Below are 19392 nucleotides of genomic sequence, written 5' to 3'. Positions count from 1 at the left end.
ATATGTTACCGGGAGCGGGAGCGAGAGCACTGCCTTCGCCAGTCGGTTTAAGTTTAAACAATCAAAGTAATATGTTACCGGGAGCGGGAGCAAGAGCACTGCCTTCGCCAGTCGGTTTAAACAATCAAAGTAATATGTTACCGGGAGCGAGAGCACTGCCTTCACCAGTTGATATAAACAATCAGATAATTGGCTTCTAAAGAAAAAAACGGCACGGATACAAACCCAGTGCTTATCAATAATAAAGAACGGAGTAGTTAGGCTGAGCCACGCTACTGCTAACTAAATTAAAGTAAGCCCAGCTACAGCTGGAAGCTCGACGCTAATGATGGCTAAGCCAAATCACAGACAAGACAGCAATGACGACAACTTAAACTGTGAGCGGGAGTGGGGACACTGCCATCACCAACAAAGTCGACACAAACCTGTCCGTCAAAGTTTTGCACAGCCGGCCACAGCCTCTGGAGGGCGAGTAGCAACTTGCGGCTCCGACTGGATCAGTCGCGAAGCTGCACGCAGCCGGCTATGTGTACAACGCTCCTTCATTCAAGCCGAACGCTGTAGGCTACAACCTGTAGCCACGGTACCCGCGTAGCGAGAAGATGAAAAGGAACAGATCCTCTGATGACACTGGCAGATATAGCCTGGTGTCACGTGGGGTCACAGGTGACTTTGTTGGTATTGGTACTCGACCTGCGCATGCGCAAGATGGACATATCCAGTGCTTAAAGCACCGCCTCTGGCGGTCAGTAGGGATGAAATAGAACTGGCTTTTCACAATATCAGATCACCTACTACCAAGGCCCTGCTTGTCTGTGAGTTTATTCTTGACAACAAAATTGGCTTGCTGTTCCTCACTGAGACCTGGCAACAGCAAATTGATTTCTCACAGCTAAATGAGGCTAAATGAAGCTCCTGGATTTGGCTATGTCTGTGATTACCGTAATACTGGAAGGGCTGGAGGTCTTGCTATCTTTTACAACGAGAACCTGAAACTCACTTCCTTCACCGTCCGTCATCAATGCTCTTTTGAATGCCTAGCCATAAAACTCACAGGCTCTAAACTTACCACTATTGTGACTATCTACAGACCACCAAAGCCCTCAGCTGTTTTCCTCACTGAATTCTCAGCCCTATTAACAACACTATGTGCCATGTCCCCCATTGCCATCCTTTTGGGGGACTTCAACATTCATATTGATAACCCATCCAATGATTTTGCCAACAACTTCCCCTCTCTCCTTGTTATCACACAATATGTCAGTTTTCCAACCCACAACAATGGTCAGACTAAGGACATGGATTTCTGGAACCATGTCCTGTGGTCTGATGAGACCAAGGTAAACTTGTTTGGTTCAGTATGACTGCTCTGCTCCCCCTATTGTGCCAACCCCAACCGGGAAAGGAGACGCCGCAAGCGGTGTGAGAGGAAACAGAAAAGGGGGAAGCGTGGAGGTATCCGGGTGAGGCTAGCGGCTAGCCCACACAGGCCGGCAATTCCAACGCTACTCATGGCAAATGTCCGTTCACTGGACAACAAGATGGACAACATACGGTTATTTAGAACAACCCGGCGTGAGGTAAGGGACTGTGTTGCTTACGTGTTCATGGAAACATGGCTCCACAGCAACTTCCCGGACTCCGCTATTCAACTAGACAAGCTAACATGCTACCGACCAGACAGAAACATAGTTAATGTGGGGAAGACCCGCAGCGGCGGTGTGTGTGTTTACATCATTGATCCTGGGTGTCGAGATGCTATTGTTGTTAACCGACACTGTTCCCCGCTGGTGGAGTTTATGGTTCTAAGGTGCCGTTCTTTTTACCTGCCGAGGGAGTTTTCCGGCATTCTTTTGGTGGCAGTTTATATCCCTCCAAGCCCCAACAACAAGGACAGAGAGGAGGCACTCAGTGAACTTTACAAAGCCATCAGTGACTAACAGACAGCACACCCAGACGGCCTTCTCATCGCAGCTGGAGACTTCAACCACGCTAACTTAAAAACTGTTCTGCCTAAAATACACCAGCATGTTGATTTTCCAACCAGGGAAAACAACACATTAGACCTAGTCTACACGACCATCAAGGGAGCATACAAGGCGTCCCCCCTCCCCCACATTGGCCTCTGACCACCTCACTATCCTGCTGAAACCGGCCTACAGAGCAAGGGTAAAGGTTGCCAAACCGGTTTCAAAACAGGTACGGCTGTGGACAGAGGACAGTACTGCTGCACTTCAAGACTGCTTTGATACGACGAGGGACATGTTCAAGCAGGCAGCAACTTAGAACCATCACATTAACATACAAGAATACACAGAGACAGTCACAGGCTACATCACCATCTGAGCCAACCAGAAGCCATGGCTGACAGGGGAGGTCCGCACGCTGCTCAAGGCCCGCGACACCGCCTTCAGAGCTGGAGACCCAGCTGGGCTGAGAGCAGCCAGGGCTGACCTGTGCCGTGGCATCAGGAAAGCTAAACGTCTATACACCAGGAAAATCACAGGACATTTCAAAGACAGCAGGGACTCACAGAGCCCGTGGCAGGGTATTAGGACCATAACGGACTACAAACTACCACCGCAGACCTGTGACAGTCACACCTCCCTGCTCAACAACCTCAACGGCTTCTTTGCACGCTTCTTTGCACAGAACAGAAACCCCCCGCCGACGACCAGGCTCTGTCTGTCCGCAGCCAGTGTGAAGAGCACACTGCTGAGGATTAATACCCGCAAGGCTGCGGGACCTGACAACATTCCTGGTCGAGTGCTGAGGGACTGCGCAGAGGAGCTCACGGATGTCCTCACAGACATCTTTAACACCTCCCTGAGCCAGGCTGTTGTTCCCACGTGCTTCAAGGAAACCACCATCATTCCTGTGCCGAAGAAGTCATCTCCGGCCTGCTTCAACGACTTCCGCCACGTCGCACTGACCTCGACCATCATGAAGTGCTTCGAAAGACTGGTCATGAAGCAGATCAAATCCACTCTTCCTCCCTCCCTGGACCCGTTTCAGTTTGCCTACCTAGCTAAACGGTCCACAGAGGATGCAATCACCTCCGCTCTACACCCAGCCCTCAAAAACCTGGACACTAAGAACTCCTACGTCAGAATGCTATTCATAGACTTCAGCTCAGCATTCAACACCATCATCCCAAAAAACTGTGTTGATTGTGTCTAACATAGGTATATATTACTTAGTTTTTTTTTGTATACCCCTTTTTACGCCCCCCCCACCCCTTTCTTTTCTTTTTTTCTACCCTCTTATCTTTTTATGTTGTATGTTCTTGTTTATATTTGCACTGTGGGACTGCCAGAGACGGTATTTCAATTTTCTGTATGTATAACACATGTGGAAACTTTGACAATAAAGTGGACTTTGACTTTGATATGTATTTAGCTGCACTGCTACCAGACTCTGGAACTCCCTCCCTCCACACCTCCAACAGTCTGACACAAGTGGCACTCTGAGATTCCCTTGGAATGAAGAGTGCATTACAAATTAAATATATTATTATTTATTATTACAATCACCACGTTCAAATCCCAACTAAAAACCCACCTGTTCAAATTAGCCAACTTATTGTAGTGCTCACCTTCATTTGTTTCCCCTAAATAACTGTCCCTATCATTTGTGTTCACTTCAATTGTTTCCTCCATGATTGCCTGTATGTGTTTTTATCATGTTCTGTTGCTTTTCTCCTCTTATTTACAAATAGTGTCTGTGGGTGCCATGAAAAGTTAAATAAAATATATAATTATTGTTTGCCACAACATAGAGTCCCACCAGTTGTGAATTGGTCATGTACTGGATGTGTATTAGTTGTGGTTTTGTATGCTGTGTATTGGCATCAGTATTGATGCTGTTTTACTGGCTGCAGGGTATGAATCTGTCTGGTGGTCAGAAGCAGAGAGTGAGTCTGGCTCGGGCTGTCTACAGGAAGTCAGATGTTTACCTGCTGGATGACCCCCTTTCGGCAGTTGATGCTCACGTGGGACAACACATCTTTGATCAAGTCATTGGGCCCAGAGGACTCCTAAAAGACAAGGTAATAACCTGTAGTCTTATCAAACTCTCCTACAACCATCCTCTCGGTTCCCCTCCATTAAACACTCACTTTTTATTTGATCCATTTCCTGGTTTATGCATGCCCCCATGAAAAGTATGTGGAGAAGATTGGGTGCACCATGAAGATCAGGGTTGCAGTCGAGTTGTCAAAACAATCAGTTCCTAACTACTATTACTCACACTCAGTGAAAACGCCATGGGCTTAAGGAAAGATAAGAGGAGAATTCATCAGGACTAAGACAACTGTGGTCTAAGAGAGTCAGACTGCACTTATACTATGTTATTTAATTATGAGGCAACAGCAAATGTGCATCTGCTTTGGGGAAAGTAACATTTTCCTTGCAAATCTATACTTTGCCCCGTGCTTGTATTGTTATTTTTTAAGGACGGTGGTGGGGAAGTCCCTAGAGACTTGGCTTGGGTACATTTCCCCTTGTGGGGCAATTTAGGGTTGATTTTTTCTTGCTCTTCTTCTTTATGGTGTTGTTTTTTTCTAAGTAACTCTTGAATGCAGACGGCCCAGTGGGTTTCTTCAGTTCACTGTGATGACAGAGCATGATGCATCTGCTGCTTTCAAAGTCCTCCAGGGTCAAGAAGATGTGTTCTCTCTATCATGGTTGGATTACGAACACCATTGATAAACAAATCAGCTAATTAAATGTAATGTGTGTATTTTTTTAGACCCGGGTACTGGTCACTCATGGCATCAGCTTCCTGTCTAAAGCAGATCTGGTTCTGGTTATGGAGGAGGGTCACATCTCAGAGATGGGGTCCTACCTGGAGCTGATGGACAGGAAGGGTGCTTTTGCTAAATTCATCCACACCTTTAATGGAAACCAGCGCAGAGAATGCGTCACCCCCCGAGACAGGAGTAAGGAGTCGTACACATGAGCGTTTTCTTACATCCAGAGCTTGGCGCTGACATTTTTCAGGGTGTTGTTTTTAAAAGTTATATTAATCAATTAAGTCTGAGTTTTTCATAAGAAACTGTGTTTGTTTGTGCTTTCTGTGTGTGACTTGAGCTGCGCACTGCCGAGTCGGGTCTTTCAGACTCAACTCGGACTTGTGATTTCTTGAGCAAAATGACACGGACTCGCACACCAATGATCGGACTTTGACTCAGAATCGAGCAATTTTTGTCTTGAGTCTGGATGTACTCTGCCCCAAGCATGTGCACCTGCAAGGTGGGTTCCTTATATATGTATAGCAGCTTTCATACAAGAATTGTAGCCCTTGACTCTAGCGGCTCTTCTTGGATGACTCTGACTTGGACTTGGACTCGAGCACAGGTAATGATGATTTGGACTCGACTTGGACTCTTCTTGGGTAACTCGGAGTTGGACTCGGACTCAAGCACAGGTCATGAAGACTTTGACTCGACTCTTACTTTTCCTAGGTGACTCTGACTTGGAATCTGACTTGAAGAGTGGGGACTAGAGAATTACTCAGGCTTGAGAATTGGTGACTAGAATACAACACTGGTTTGTATAATCTTGTATTTGTGTGTATGTAGGCAGGAAGTCGGTCTCTCGCCTCAGTATGACAGATTTCTCCACTGATCTTTCTCAGGAGCAGCTAATCAGGTGCAATAACTAACCATACATCTTCAAAAGCTTTTATAAGCCATAACAATAAAGTCTTATATTTCATTAATGATACACATATTGCATATTTTTTTAAACTACTGATAAAAAACCCAATAATTAATTCTCTGAACTGTGTTTCACATCTGTAAACTTTTAAGACATTTTTTGAAAAAGTGAAACATTTTTTGTTGTGTGTGTTATGAGCAGTGCCAGTGTTCAGCTGATGGAGGCAGTGGACGAGGATTTGGACGCTGAGGATGCAGGGAAACTAATGGAGGTTGACAAGGCGCACACAGGAAGGGTGGGTCTTTCTTTTATTATTATTTACCTTTTCCACTAAAATAAGTTCCATGCTGCAGCTAGTGCTGTTTTGAAATCGGTTGGATGAATTTGCCAACAACTTATGAATCAGTTTGATTCTCCACCGAAAGGAGCAGAGGGGCTACATCGTGACATCACAATTTGTGTTCCTGCTTTTCAACTGCGAAGATGGCCGACTGCTTCTTTCTACTTTTCTTAAATAACTTTCTACACTGGGGAAAAAAAGCATTATATTTGGTGTAAAGAACAACACAACTTTGGGTTACTTAACCTTGGTTCTATGATAACAGAGTGAGGTGTTTCACTATGGGAATCGCTCCTGTGTGACCAACTAAGGAAGCTCCAATGACACAACATCTGTCAGTGACAGACAGGTCAAACTGTACTTGGGGCACGTCCCTCATATTAATACAGTTGACTGCCGCTTCACAAATCATTCAAGACCGGTTTTGTTTCAGTGTCTCTGCAAAGAGGGAAGTGATGCTGAAACATCTCACTTTGTTATCAAAGAACCAATGTTACATTAAGTAAGCCAAAGTTAATTTTCTAACTTCGCTCTGTGTTTCACTGTGGAAGATATAGACCACTCCCGGATTGCATGAACTTTTCCGAAGACCATAATATAACTGAACCAAGCACTGATTAGCACAGGGAGCCTGGCGCGTCTGGCTCTAGCACTGCTTGTGCCAAGGATAGTCCCGAGACATCCAGCCTATAAAATAATTTCGACCACTCTAGGCACAAAAGCTGGATTGGGCCGTGAGCAGACTTTGGTAAGCCCTGGGGAAAACTGTAAGCAGGAAGGGGCAGATAGATAAAACCTGTAAATTGCTCACACGCTTTGCTGTGGTCAAAGCTGGGTTAAAATGGGTGATGAGAGAGCACAACCGACAAATCCCACAGAGGGACCAGGGCCCTGGAAACTGGGAGTTTGCTCTGTGCCCCCTTCATAAAGCGATAAACTAAAGGGTGCTGACCAACAGGCTTACCTCCAAAGTGTAATTGACAGGTGGAGATAGCTGCTAAATTTACTTTAATCATAGAAAGGGCCTTACCCTTATCTACTAAATTGTGCAAACAACACAACAGTGAGCACTGAAAAGAAATTACTTGTCTTTAGTTGCCCCACTCTTTCTTTGGGATGAGGAATTAAGCTGTTCCTCCTCTTTTGGGATGGCGCCTGTTTGTTTAGCAGGGAGGCTATTTCTTTCTCCAGCACTTCTGTTGAATCCCCCTTGGCTACTGAAACTAAGACACCGTTGAATCTGGGTGGTTTGACAGCAAACTGTAGCCTGTAGCCCTGAGAAATGGTGAATAAAACCCAAGGGTAAACTGCGCATGTCTGAACAGCGAGTGGACTGTCTATTCCCCTTGGTGATATCACCTGCTTCGCCTGCAAAGCCAGTAAGAGGTTTCCGCTGAGTGGAGCGTGAGCTTCCCCTGCAGGGATAATCGGGCAATGACATTGGTTTGATTTTATTTTGTTTAGTGTGTTCAGTTAAACCCTTGGTTCTGGGCTTGGTTGTGAAAATGCAAACTTTATTTCTTTTATTTTGAACATTGTAAAAGTGCGTGGTGACACTGTGTTGCACCTGATTCTCCTCCCCTTGGAACTGATGGGAAAGAAACTGAGAGAGGACCCCTGGAAAACTGAACACGAAGCCTCTGAAAAGGGAAATTGTGGACTTTGTCCCACCTACATCATCCTTTCTTTGTTGGAGGGGGAGAGGGTGAAGGAAGGAATGTTAGGTCGTACACTTCTTCTTCCCTTCCCCGGTATGGGAGGGGCGGTTTTGCTGCCCCTGCAGCAAACAAGTGTTTGCCCAATGGTTTTGGGTTTTCCGACCAAGGCTGCTGGTTACACTGACCATCTGACTTTCTCTGTGGCCTACCACCCCACTATCTTCTTTTCACTACTGCAGCCGCAGTGGCGAAGCCAGTTTTTGGACCCTGGGGGTGGCGAGAGATGTGTTTTCTGGGTAAACAGAGGTCAGAACCTTTGCCCTCTTGTTTTCTGAGGGTGCTGGTCTCCCTCATTTTCTCCAGAGCTGGACCGAAAAGACCTTTGGTGGGGTCATATGTCGCATCCATAAACTCTGCCTTCTAAACCTCACTCAGGCCTGAAAGGTTAAGCCACAAAGCTCTCTCACCTGAGACTGCAACTCCCATCATACGACGCACCCCTGTACTGCACCCTGTTAGGAGCGCAGGATGAGGTCATTCACTACACAGATCTCATCCCAGAGGGCAGGGTTAGGGGACCCAGTGTCCAGCTGTGGGCCCCACATCTTTTAGAGAATCTCACCCTGGTATGCAGAGAGCAGTGTCATTGCATTGAGAGCAGACTGACTGTGCTGCGTACTTATACATCCTGTGGAAAACTGAGGCGGTGAGATGCTCAATCTTGTTAGGTAGAGCTATGTTAGAGGAAGCTGAGTGAGAGTGACGGTTTTGATGGCGGTGATAAGCCACTGAAGGCTCCACCTGGAGAGGTAGCATCAGATGCACTGGGGGGTCTGAATGGATGAGCAGGAAAAGTGGGGTCATCCTCCACATCCTCCATTTCATCCATGTCGGGGAGGTCAGAGTTGATGTCGCACTCTGAATCCTCACAAGGCGGTTCCACCTTGAGGAGCTCCTCGCGGAGCTCCTGTATTAATATGAGTTCGAGGACATTCAACCTGTCTGTCAATGACAGATGTTGTGTCATGGGAGCTTCCTAAGTTGGTCACGCAGAAGTGATTCCCATAGTGAAACACCACGCAAAGTTAGACAAAGAACTTGTCAAGCATGTTTTGCTTAAGAAAATAAATATTATTCTAAGAAAATATTTCTAACTTAACATTTTTATAGAAAAAGTGCTTATGTTTGGCTAAATTTAACCACTTACAAACTTCAACAATGGTGTTCATAAATTCCCCGGAAGAGGAACAAGATCATTTTTTCCTATTTTAAGATTCAAACCAGTAAGAAAACTTCAATCAAGAAGCTCTTGAAATTACTACAATTTTAAGATTGTTCACAAATCACCTTTGCTATTAATGGGTTACACACAAACACACACACACACACACACACACACTACAATACTGTTTTTCTTTATGACAAAAAAGCATACCTTTTAAGTGACATCAGATGAGGATTTCTGTAGTCCAATCATCATAGCTAAGTTCTTAGAGGGACATAGATATGGAATATCTAGCTGGAACTCAATACATTTGTGTTTTCAATTTCTTCACGGTCTATAGACCGATAACAGAATAGTCTGTGTTTTTATTGAATTTACAGATATTTGCTTACTGTACAAATACATGTTATTCTTTTGTGGGCAGGTTAAGCTTCAGATGTACAAAGAGTACTTCAGGACCGTCGGCCTGAGTGTCATCATGACCATCATCTTCCTCTATGCCTTTCAGCAGGCCGCTTCGTTGGCCTACAACTACTGGCTAAGCCTGTGGGCTGATGAGCCGCTGGTCAATGGCACGCAAAGTAACCACGAGCTGAAGCTCAGCGTGTTCGCAGCGCTGGGCTTTACTCAAGGTGGGTTGCGGCTCCTCATGGTGATGAGACAGGAAGCTCACATCTATAAGCTCTTCTGACTATGGGAACACAATAAAATATAACAGCTGTATCTTCAAAGACCGCAAACACAGTCATTATAAAGAAACACAGACATCAGGGATGATGCTCTGAATGACGAAGTGGTCTCAGTGTTTGATCCTACAGAGACCTGAGTCCATCTTTACAGAGACCTGACTCCATCTTTTTAGAGAACTGACGCCATCTTCAGAGACCTTACTCCATCCACGGAGACCTGTCTCAGATTTAAATCTGGATAAGGATCCAGTTTCAAAACATTGTTGGCTCGCCCAGATAATTTACCATTATTAATAATAATAATAATAATAATAATAATAATAATAATAATAATAATAATAATAATAATAATAATTTGAATTTATATAGCGCCTTTCTAGGTACCCAAGGCCGCTTTCCACTTCGTGAGGACAGACAGAAAACAAATAAGAGGTAGGTTTTTAATGAGGATTTGAAGATGTCCAGGGAAGAGCGTTCCAGAGGGTGGGGGCCGCAACACTGAAAGCCCTGTCACCAACAGTTCGGAGGCGAGTCCGGGGAATAGAGAGAAGGCCCGTGTCCGAGGACCGCAGACTCTGTGTAGGGGTGTAGGGACGGAGGAGGTCTGATAGGTACTGTGGAGCGAGGCCATGGAGAGACTCAAACCTTCTGGAGTTGTGACTTGGGAGCCACAACCATGCGCTCATTTTGTGCTGTTAAGTTTGAGTAGGTTTGATGACATCCAGTTTTTGATGTCCTGTAGGCAGTTGATAAGGGATTGAGGGGGGAATTGAGTGGATGGATTTGTGCAGAGATAGAGTTGTGTGTCATCAGTATATGAATGGAAGTTGAGACCATGCTGGCGGATGATTTGACCAAGTGGGAGAATACCATTGTTTTTGTTTCTGCTGTGTACACTTGTACTAAAGAAAAATGGTTCTGATTTATTGTGTGAATGTATACCCTGTCATAAACTCTCCCATTGAAACCAGCCTGTGGTGTTTTAGGGTTGGCCATGTTTGGGACAACGCTCGCCATCGCTCTAGGTGGTATCGTAGCATCGCGTCACCTCCACACTGAACTTCTCCACAGCGTACTGCACTCCCCTATGTCTTTCTTTGAGGTGACACCCAGCGGAAACCTCCTGAACCGCTTCTCTAAAGAGATTGACGCCATTGACTGCATGATACCTGATGGGCTAAAGATGATGCTGGGGTACCTGTTCAAGCTATTAGAGGTCTGCATCATTTTGTTGTTGGCCACACCATTCACAGGACTGGTACTCCTCCCCCTGACCTTTGTCTATATCTTCATCCAGGCAAGTTGTTTTCTCTGAATCTGGGCATATCAGCTGAAGCTGAAGCTGAAGCTTTTTGTAATTGTTGCTTTCTATGTTTCTGGCATCCAGAGTTTCTATGTGGCATCGTCATGTCAGCTGCGACGTCTGGAGGCTGTTAGCCGCTCACCAATCTACAGCCATTTCAATGAGACGGTGCAGGGCGCTAGCGTCATCCGAGCCTTCGGGGAGCAGACACGCTTTGTACTGCAGGCCGACCATCACATTGACAATAACCAGGAAGCTTACTTTCCTCGCTTCGTTGCCACCAGGTTCATTCTAAGGACTTAAAACATTTCTTACACTGTAATGGTTATTTGTAACTGAATAGAACCAACAAGTGACCATAAGGATCTACTCTATTGGAAAAATGTGTTTGTACATGTTTTAAAATGTAATTTAATTGGTTTCTGTTAGATGGCTGGCGGTGAATCTGGAGTTTTTGGGGAATTTGCTGGTTTTGGCTGCAGCCATCCTGTCGGTGCAAAGTCGGGATAAGCTCAGCCCAGGCATCGTGGGATTGGCAGTGTCACACTCTCTGCAGGTTAAAACTACTGTCAAATGTTCTAAAACCAGTAAAGGATAAATGGTCCTGAAAGAATTTGAAGATAGTCTTAACCATCAAGCCAGAATGTCTGTCAGTAAGAAATACATTTGGCTATGGAAATACATAGCCAAAATTGTTTATTTATGAACATTTTATCTTTCCTTACATTGAGAGGTAAATCAAGTTGTCTGAAATGGATCGACCCACACACTACTACTTAATTATAAATTTGCCTAGTATACAAAAGATGAAACATTGGACTTCTGCAGTTGCCTAAGACAAAAGTACATTTTGTTTAATGCCTGCTAAACTAATCACAAACAATACAGAGTTAATTATAGATCTATATAAATATCTGTTGGAAAAATACTGAATGTACTCTTTCAATGACAGAGGTGTACATGATAACGAAGGCCAGAAGTCGAAGTGTATAACAGTGTGTATGTCAGGATGTATGATCACCTAGAAGAGAAGTATGACACACTGTTTTAGGCATATGATAAGCTATGTGACAATGATTAACATCATGATGCAGCTACTATATTAAAAATATAAAAAAATAGAAATAGAAAATTTCAATTATGTTAGACAGGAACTACTAGCGAATCAAGGACTTGATCCCTCATCGGTTTCACACCAACAACTAGTTTTAAATGCAGGATTTGGTTACACATACCGACATAGCAACAAACCTTTAAAAAAATCTTCATCTACATCTGAATCTGTGTCAACTGAAAGACCAACAACACAAATAAGTCTTAATGGTTGTGTGTTTGAAGGTGACAGGAATCTTGAGCTGGATTGTCCGATCCTGGACCGATGTGGAGAACAACATTGTGTCTGTGGAGAGAGTCAAAGAGTACGACAGCACACTCAAAGAGGTGAGAAGATATATATATATATATATATACTGTAACTGCTGTTACTGGCTGTATCTGTGTTTTAATTTTATCTGACAATAAGATTTGATCATGGTACTAATGAGTCTCCCAGGCAGCGTGGACCGTTGAAGGCAGTTTTCTGCCGGCAGCCTGGCCGACCACAGGAAACATTGAGTTTGAAGAATATGGGCTGCAGTACCGTAAAGGTTTGGACTGGGCTTTAAACAACATCTCCATCAACATCCAGGACAGAGAAAAGGTTATAATATGTTATTATCCATCACAAGGCAATGAAAATGTTTATACAATTATATTATAAATTATGATATGTTTTTGTTATAGTTATAGTTGTTGACAGGATAGACTGTATAATGTTGGAGTACTCAGTAAATAATAAATAATATCAAGAAAACTATTAATATTCAAGAAATCATAAAATGGGTTGATAATAGCCGGCACTACTGTTAAGTAGGTGCATTAGCTCTAACTTACATTAATATCAGAAGGATTTATCATTAAAATACGAGCAATCCTAAATAACGAATTGTTGAATGATTGTATTTTAGACTTTTTTTCAAATAATTTTCAAATATTTGTCCCAAACATAGGTAAACATTGTAACATGTTTGTATTCTTTACGCACTATATGTATATATATTCCTGGTTCATGCACTGTGCAGAAGCATTTTTATGGTTTTCCACGTTAAAAGTTTCTAAAGAAAACCATCACATAACATCAACTTTTGATTTTCCTCTTTAATGTTCTTCTTTGCACTCCGATTATACACTGCCTGGCCAAAGAAAAGGTCACACACTGTAATATTTCGTTGGACCGCCTTTAGCTTTGATTACGGCATGCATTCGCTGTGGCATCGTTTCCACAAGCTTCTGCAATGTCACATTTATTTCTGTCCAGAGTTGCATTCATTTTTCGACAAAATCTTGTATTGATGACGGGAGATTCGGAGCACTGCACGAAGGGTTCAGGTCTGGACACTTTGTGGTGGCCAATCCATGTGTGAAAATGATGTGTCATGCTCCCTGAACCACTCTTTCACAATCTGAGCCCGATGGATCCTGGCATTGTCATCTTGGAACATGCCCGTGCCATCAGGGAAGAAAAAAAATCCATTGATGGAATAACCTGGTCATTCAGTATATTCAGGTAGTCAGCTGACCTCATTCTTTGGGTACATAATGTCGCTGAACCTAGACCAAACCAACTGCAGCAACCCCAGATCATAGCACTGCCCCCACAGGCTTGTACAGTGGGCACTAGGCATGATGGGTGCTTCACTCCATCTGCCTCTCGTCTTACCCTGATGCGCCCATCACTCTGGAACAGGGTAAATCTGGACTCATCAGAACACATGACCTTCTTCCATTGCTCCAGAGTCCAATCTTTATGCTCCCTAGCAAATTGAAGCCGTTTTTTCCGATTAGCCTCATTGGCAAGTGGTTTTCTTACGGCTACACAGCTGTTTAGTCCCAATCCGTTGAGTTCCCTTCGTGTGGAAATGCTCTTACTTTCACTATTAGACATAGCCGTGAGTTCTACTGTTGTTTTTCTACCATTTGATTTCACCAAACGTATACGTTAATCTGTTTGAGAAGGGTCAAATTATTGGCATCAAGCAGAGAAAACCTCTAAGGAGATTGCTAACGTATTTTCCACGACCACAGGATACATCTTTCAACATCACTGTTTAACAAATGAGAAGCTACTCACTGCATCAGTTAGGGTTCAATAACTTGTTGCCAGCTGTAACCCATGCTGTAATTATCCAATGGGAGGCTCTTACCTATTTGCTTAGTTAAATCCAGGTGGTGACCTTTTTTTTGGCCGGGCAGTGTATGTGGATCGGCATTTGATTAACAGGGACGGGCCGAATGTAAAAATAATATGTGATGGGGACTGAGGCTGATTTAGAGCCAACCCCCTCTATCTGTACGTAACATTTAGGATATGTGCTTGGAATTTCTGATTCAAGATTCAGGTATTATAAGAAATAAAGTCCTTTTTGAACCCCGCTGTAGACATGTTAATTGTACTGTGAAAGTAGGCATTTTAACATTGAGGGCTATGGAATATGCTCCATTTTGCAGCCAGCTTCAATTGGCCACCTCATGAACTACGTTTTTTGGCTATTTCGCATGGGCTTCATGCTAGAGTATGTCGAGGAGTTTGCTGCTGGGATGTCAGCTATAGGCTATATTTTTGATGAGTCATCGATCAAATAATGCAGGTGGGGATTGTTGGAAGGACCGGAGCGGGGAAGTCGTCTCTGGCTTTGGGAATCTTCCGGATTCTGGAAGCAGCAAAGGGAAAAATCTTTATCGACGGGATCGACATCTCACAGGTCGGCCTTCATGATCTCCGCTCCAGAATCACCATAATTCCTCAGGTCTGTACAATAATAAACAAACTCTTTGCTGTCATGGTGGAAGATCTGGTTAAAAATGACCAACTATTTTCTGCCATGATAAAAGGCTTTAACAGACTACAATGGAACTTTTTGATCAAGTTACTTTATATTAAGGGTTTCACACCTACCAATTTTTGCTAGTCGACAAGTTTTTCCAAACAGCAATCGACTAGTCGTTACGTCATAAAGACACACAGTAAGGTTTTTAACAAAGAAAACTCCATTTTGTGTTGCATAGTGACATTGACATTAAACACCGTAAAAAGCATTAAAAGCATTTTAATAGGCCTTGCCTTGCCGAGCCGAGCCGAGCCAAAGGACAAAGATTTCCATTATTTTTCCATTTTGAACGCATATTTGACCCCCGCAAAATATGTGAAAAGTCACCGAATTTTGCAAGCGCACCAGGACTGGTGAAAATAGATCTTTGAAATGTGTTCCGGAACTTTGAGTAAAAAAATGCGCTAGCCACGCCCACTTCCATTTTTAGCGTAAACCCCCCCCCCCCCGGAAAACTGCTATTTATCGCATTTTTGGCCCTCTGTACTTTGACGAATTCCTCCTAGGGCACTTATCCGATCGACTCCAAACTTGGAAAGTAACGTCTCGACACCTGGGCGGTAAAACGATATTCAACAGATTTTTTTTTTATCACACGCCGTTGTCGTAATGTGGCGCCCATTTTCACGTTTGCGCGATGCTAGGTGATCCCTCACCATGGAACAAGATGATGTCATAACTCCAACTGACATGCTCAGAACAGCTCCATATTTAAGATGGCGGTTAACACTGCTGCCCTGAACTGCTCTAAGTAAAATCTGAGGTTTCAAAATTTGGCGTTTCCATGGCAACGCATCCCTCGCCATCAAAACAGTCGCCACAACTCCAATGACCATGGTCCGATCGCCCTTAAACTTCCCATGTACATCACTGGTCCATGCCTCAACAGCTCTACCTAAAATCCGAGGTGTCATCATCTGCCGTTTCCATGGCAACGCATCCCTCGCCATAAAACACGATGTCCCCGTAACTCCAATATACATGGTCCGATCGCCACCAAACGTCATATGTTTTATAACGATCCAGACCTCAAGAAACCTAGGCCTATTATGGGGTGTCATATTATGTCATTGCTATCGCAACACAATGCTCGCCATGAAACACGGTTTTCTCATAACTCTACGAAGTCTGGGGCCATTCTCAAAACGGCCCCAGACTTCATATATTTGATAACGCTACAGACCTAAAGACACTTAGGCCTATTATGGGGTGTTATAGTATGCTGTTTCCATGGCAACACGGTGTCGCCGTAACTCGAATGTGCATAGTCCAATCGCCATCAAACTTCACGTGTACATCACATGAAATCAGGAGTCATCATATGCTGTTTCCATGGCAACGCATCCCTCCCCATAAAACACGTTGTTGCCGTAACTCCAAGGAAAAAGTTCTGATTGCCGATAAACTTCACATATACATCACCAGTCCATGCCTTAACAGCTCTATGTCAAAACTGACATTTAAAAATGTGGCATTTCCATGGCAACTCATCCCTCGTCATAAAACACGATGTCGCAGTAACTCCAAGAAAAATGGTCGGATCACCATTAAACTTCACATATATATCACCGGTCCATGCCTCGACAGCTCTATGTAAAATTAGAGGAGTTATCATATGCCGTTGCCATGGCATCATAATGCTCGCCATGAAAAACGTTTTTCTCATAACTCCAATGAACATTCTCCAAACGGCCCAAGACTTCATATGTTTGATAACGATGCGGACGTCAAAACACCTAGGCCTATTATGGGGTGCCATCATATAGCGTTGCCTTGGCAACACAATGCTCGTCATGAAACACGGTTTTCTCATAACTGCAGTGAACATTCTCCAAACGGCCACTAACTTCATATGTTTGATAACAATGCAGATGTCCAGACACTTAGGCCTATTACGGGGTGTCATCATAAGCGGTTACCATGGCGACAGATCACTCGTCATGTTTATGTTACAGCTGTAACTCCCATGTACATTCTCTGATCGGCCTGAAACTTCCCACGTTTGCCAACGGCTGAGTCCTCGAGACACCTTTGTGACGCGGCGACGTGCGGACAACAGCGGGCCTGTACGGAGCGTCGAAGACCTGCTTATCGCTGCTCGCAGCTTTAATTATTGTTGTCTTGGATCTCAATTCCTGATGGCGTGGGTTGAGTCCATTGAACAATCAGTCTATTTCAACTGACAACTGCTTCTATATGGCCGCTGTAGGTGTCAAAAAAATGAGTGCTTAGCATTCTTGTGTTTTATTATAATATGTTCAAACACATTTATGAAAAGTCGGGAATTAAAATATTATTTGAATTGAGTTACTACACATTCATTATAAGAACGTTGACCAGTGCTAGTTCATGTGTTGTGGTAACCTCAAATCTTTCTTTCCTAGGACCCTGTGCTATTTTCTGGTTCTCTGAGGATGAACCTAGATCCCTTTGACACATGTTCAGAAGATGATATCTGGAAAGCTCTGGAACTCGCTCACCTGAGCAGCTTTGTGTCTGCACTTCCACAAAAACTGAATCATCAGTGCTGTGAAGGAGGAGAGAACCTAAGGTCAGATTCACCTAAAACAAACTTGGACCACTATACCTGACTAAAAGTTGAGGAATGATACATAAGGCTGCATTTGAAAAAGAATCAGGTGCTCGATACAACACATTTTGATAGTGTGTTAAAGGGAAAAGCTATACCACAATGCCAGCCTGCTGTTCTTATCTAGCTATCATTTTTTTTAAAAACGTTTAAAGAGTGCAATATTTGTGAATAATTAAAGTATTATAATGCAAAGTGTGACGTGTATCTGTAGTCTTGGTCAAAGGCAGCTGCTGTGTTTGGCCCGAGCGCTCCTGAGGAAGACAAGGATCCTTGTTTTGGATGAAGCCACAGCAGCCGTGGACCTGAAAACAGACCAGCTGATTCAGTCCACCATCCGGACTCAGTTTGATGACTGTACAGTACTGACCATCGCTCATCGCCTCAACACTATCATGGACTACACAAGGTAACACCCTCAATGCCTTTTTATAAATCTGCTGGTAGAATATAAAGGATTAGTAGTAGTTCTCCTGCACAAAGCAGCATATACAGTATATGGAAATATGCAAGGTAGTTGACCTGCTGTGCTTTTTACACATCAGGTTAAGTTCATATTGTAAATCATATTTAAGGCAAAGTGTATCCTTGTCTGTGCTACGCAGCAAGCGAACAAAAAATGCACTTACTTTAGTCTCTCTGTCCTCAGAGTCATTGTGATGGACCAAGGCTCCATTGCAGAGATGGACTCGCCCTCTCAGCTCCTCCGCCTGCAGGGACTGTTTTATCAGATGTGTGTTGAGGCTGGTTTGGCCTGACATGTTGTTGAAAAAGTCAGATTGATTATGTGTGTTAAATAATCCTCCTGTTCTGTATATTTTTAAACATAAGTGCAGAATCAAAACCTAGTCATTTATGTAAAAACCTTTTAGGGCTATATAACTGACCCTTCAAGTGTAACATTTAAATAGATGTGCATGTTATATCATGACAAGTAGCTGCAATTCAGAATTACTATGGGAAATTTGCAGAAGTCAGATTTCTTTGGGAAGTTCACATTATTTCAAGACATTTGAATGTGGTTCTAGACATGTTCCATATCAAAGCTTGGATTAAAGGTCTGCTGTTTATGACTTTCTATCCAGGATTTGTTTTGTTCTATACTTTTTGTTGTCTACAAGAAATAAAGTTTCTGAAAATAAACAATGATGCCACTGTATTTTTCAACTTTCAACTGTATGCTAAGTGTCTTGCATAAATATATGATATAGTTTAACAAAATTGAATAAGTAGACATACAAGATGTATGTGACAATTAAGTTGTACCTTTTAGTTTCAGTTACACTCACTGTTTTTTTGTATTAACTTATGAAACATATTATATTGTATATCAATCAGTGTTATTATAATATTACCAAAACATTATCTGGTCTTCCCCACCCCCGACACACACATACCTCCTCCCAGCCTAAGCACAAAAATAATGTGCAAATTTTGTGGAATACGGCATACCTGGTAATAATACACATCTGTTACTTGGCCTTCAGTAGTGTCCTATCTGAATAAATCCACCTCTTAATACCATTATTTTGACGTCATAGCTATAGAAACCATTAATAATATACTGACATCACAGACAGGTATCTAATGTAGCAAGAATGAATGCCTAAAGCAAGAAGCCCAAATAAGACAATTCAACAAGTCTCCTTTCACTGCAGCCACAGCTGTGCCTCACAAATCATCTCACACTTAACATTGTACATTTACATTACATTATTGCCTTTTTGTACATTTGTATATTTCATTCAATTTATTTTTACTTCATTTTTTAGTTCTAATTATTTGTATTTGTTTTGCTTCTCTTTGTATTTCGCTGCTGCAACGCATGTCCTAGTTTGGGATAAATAAAGTACTTCTGATCTCTAGCAGAACTGCATCAATATTTACTTAATAAATTGAGTCGCTAGTCCATACTCACTGTAACAATAGCCTCGTTGCACGGTAACCGTAAATTCTACTTCCGCTGTTACTGTATGCACTTCTAAACTTCCGGTGTGATAT

General features: G+C 43.1%; 1 protein-coding gene across 1 annotated transcript in view; it reads left to right on the top strand.

Moving 5' to 3' along the window:
• LOC134878116 (multidrug resistance-associated protein 1-like) overlaps positions 1-18260 on the top strand; it is a 31293-nt gene extending 13033 nt beyond the window's left edge. Inside the window, exons 17-30 of the mRNA XM_063903937.1 lie at positions 3881-4048; positions 4750-4939; positions 5582-5651; positions 5862-5955; positions 9308-9515; positions 10559-10869; positions 10960-11159; positions 11305-11431; positions 12214-12315; positions 12428-12574; positions 14562-14720; positions 17186-17352; positions 17606-17800; positions 18041-18260. Coding sequence (XP_063760007.1) covers positions 3881-4048; positions 4750-4939; positions 5582-5651; positions 5862-5955; positions 9308-9515; positions 10559-10869; positions 10960-11159; positions 11305-11431; positions 12214-12315; positions 12428-12574; positions 14562-14720; positions 17186-17352; positions 17606-17800; positions 18041-18149 — 2247 coding nt within the window. The 3' untranslated portion in view covers positions 18150-18260. The remainder of the gene's footprint in view (positions 1-3880; positions 4049-4749; positions 4940-5581; positions 5652-5861; positions 5956-9307; positions 9516-10558; positions 10870-10959; positions 11160-11304; positions 11432-12213; positions 12316-12427; positions 12575-14561; positions 14721-17185; positions 17353-17605; positions 17801-18040) is intronic.
• Positions 18261-19392: the final 1132 nt, after the last annotated feature.

The sequence above is a fragment of the Eleginops maclovinus genome, chromosome 16 (genome assembly GCF_036324505.1).
Source record: "Eleginops maclovinus isolate JMC-PN-2008 ecotype Puerto Natales chromosome 16, JC_Emac_rtc_rv5, whole genome shotgun sequence".
In the NCBI taxonomy this organism is placed as follows: Eukaryota; Metazoa; Chordata; class Actinopteri; order Perciformes; family Eleginopidae; genus Eleginops; species Eleginops maclovinus.
The sequence above is the reverse complement of the archived record's forward strand: the minus strand, read 5'-3'. Positions and strand labels throughout refer to the sequence as shown.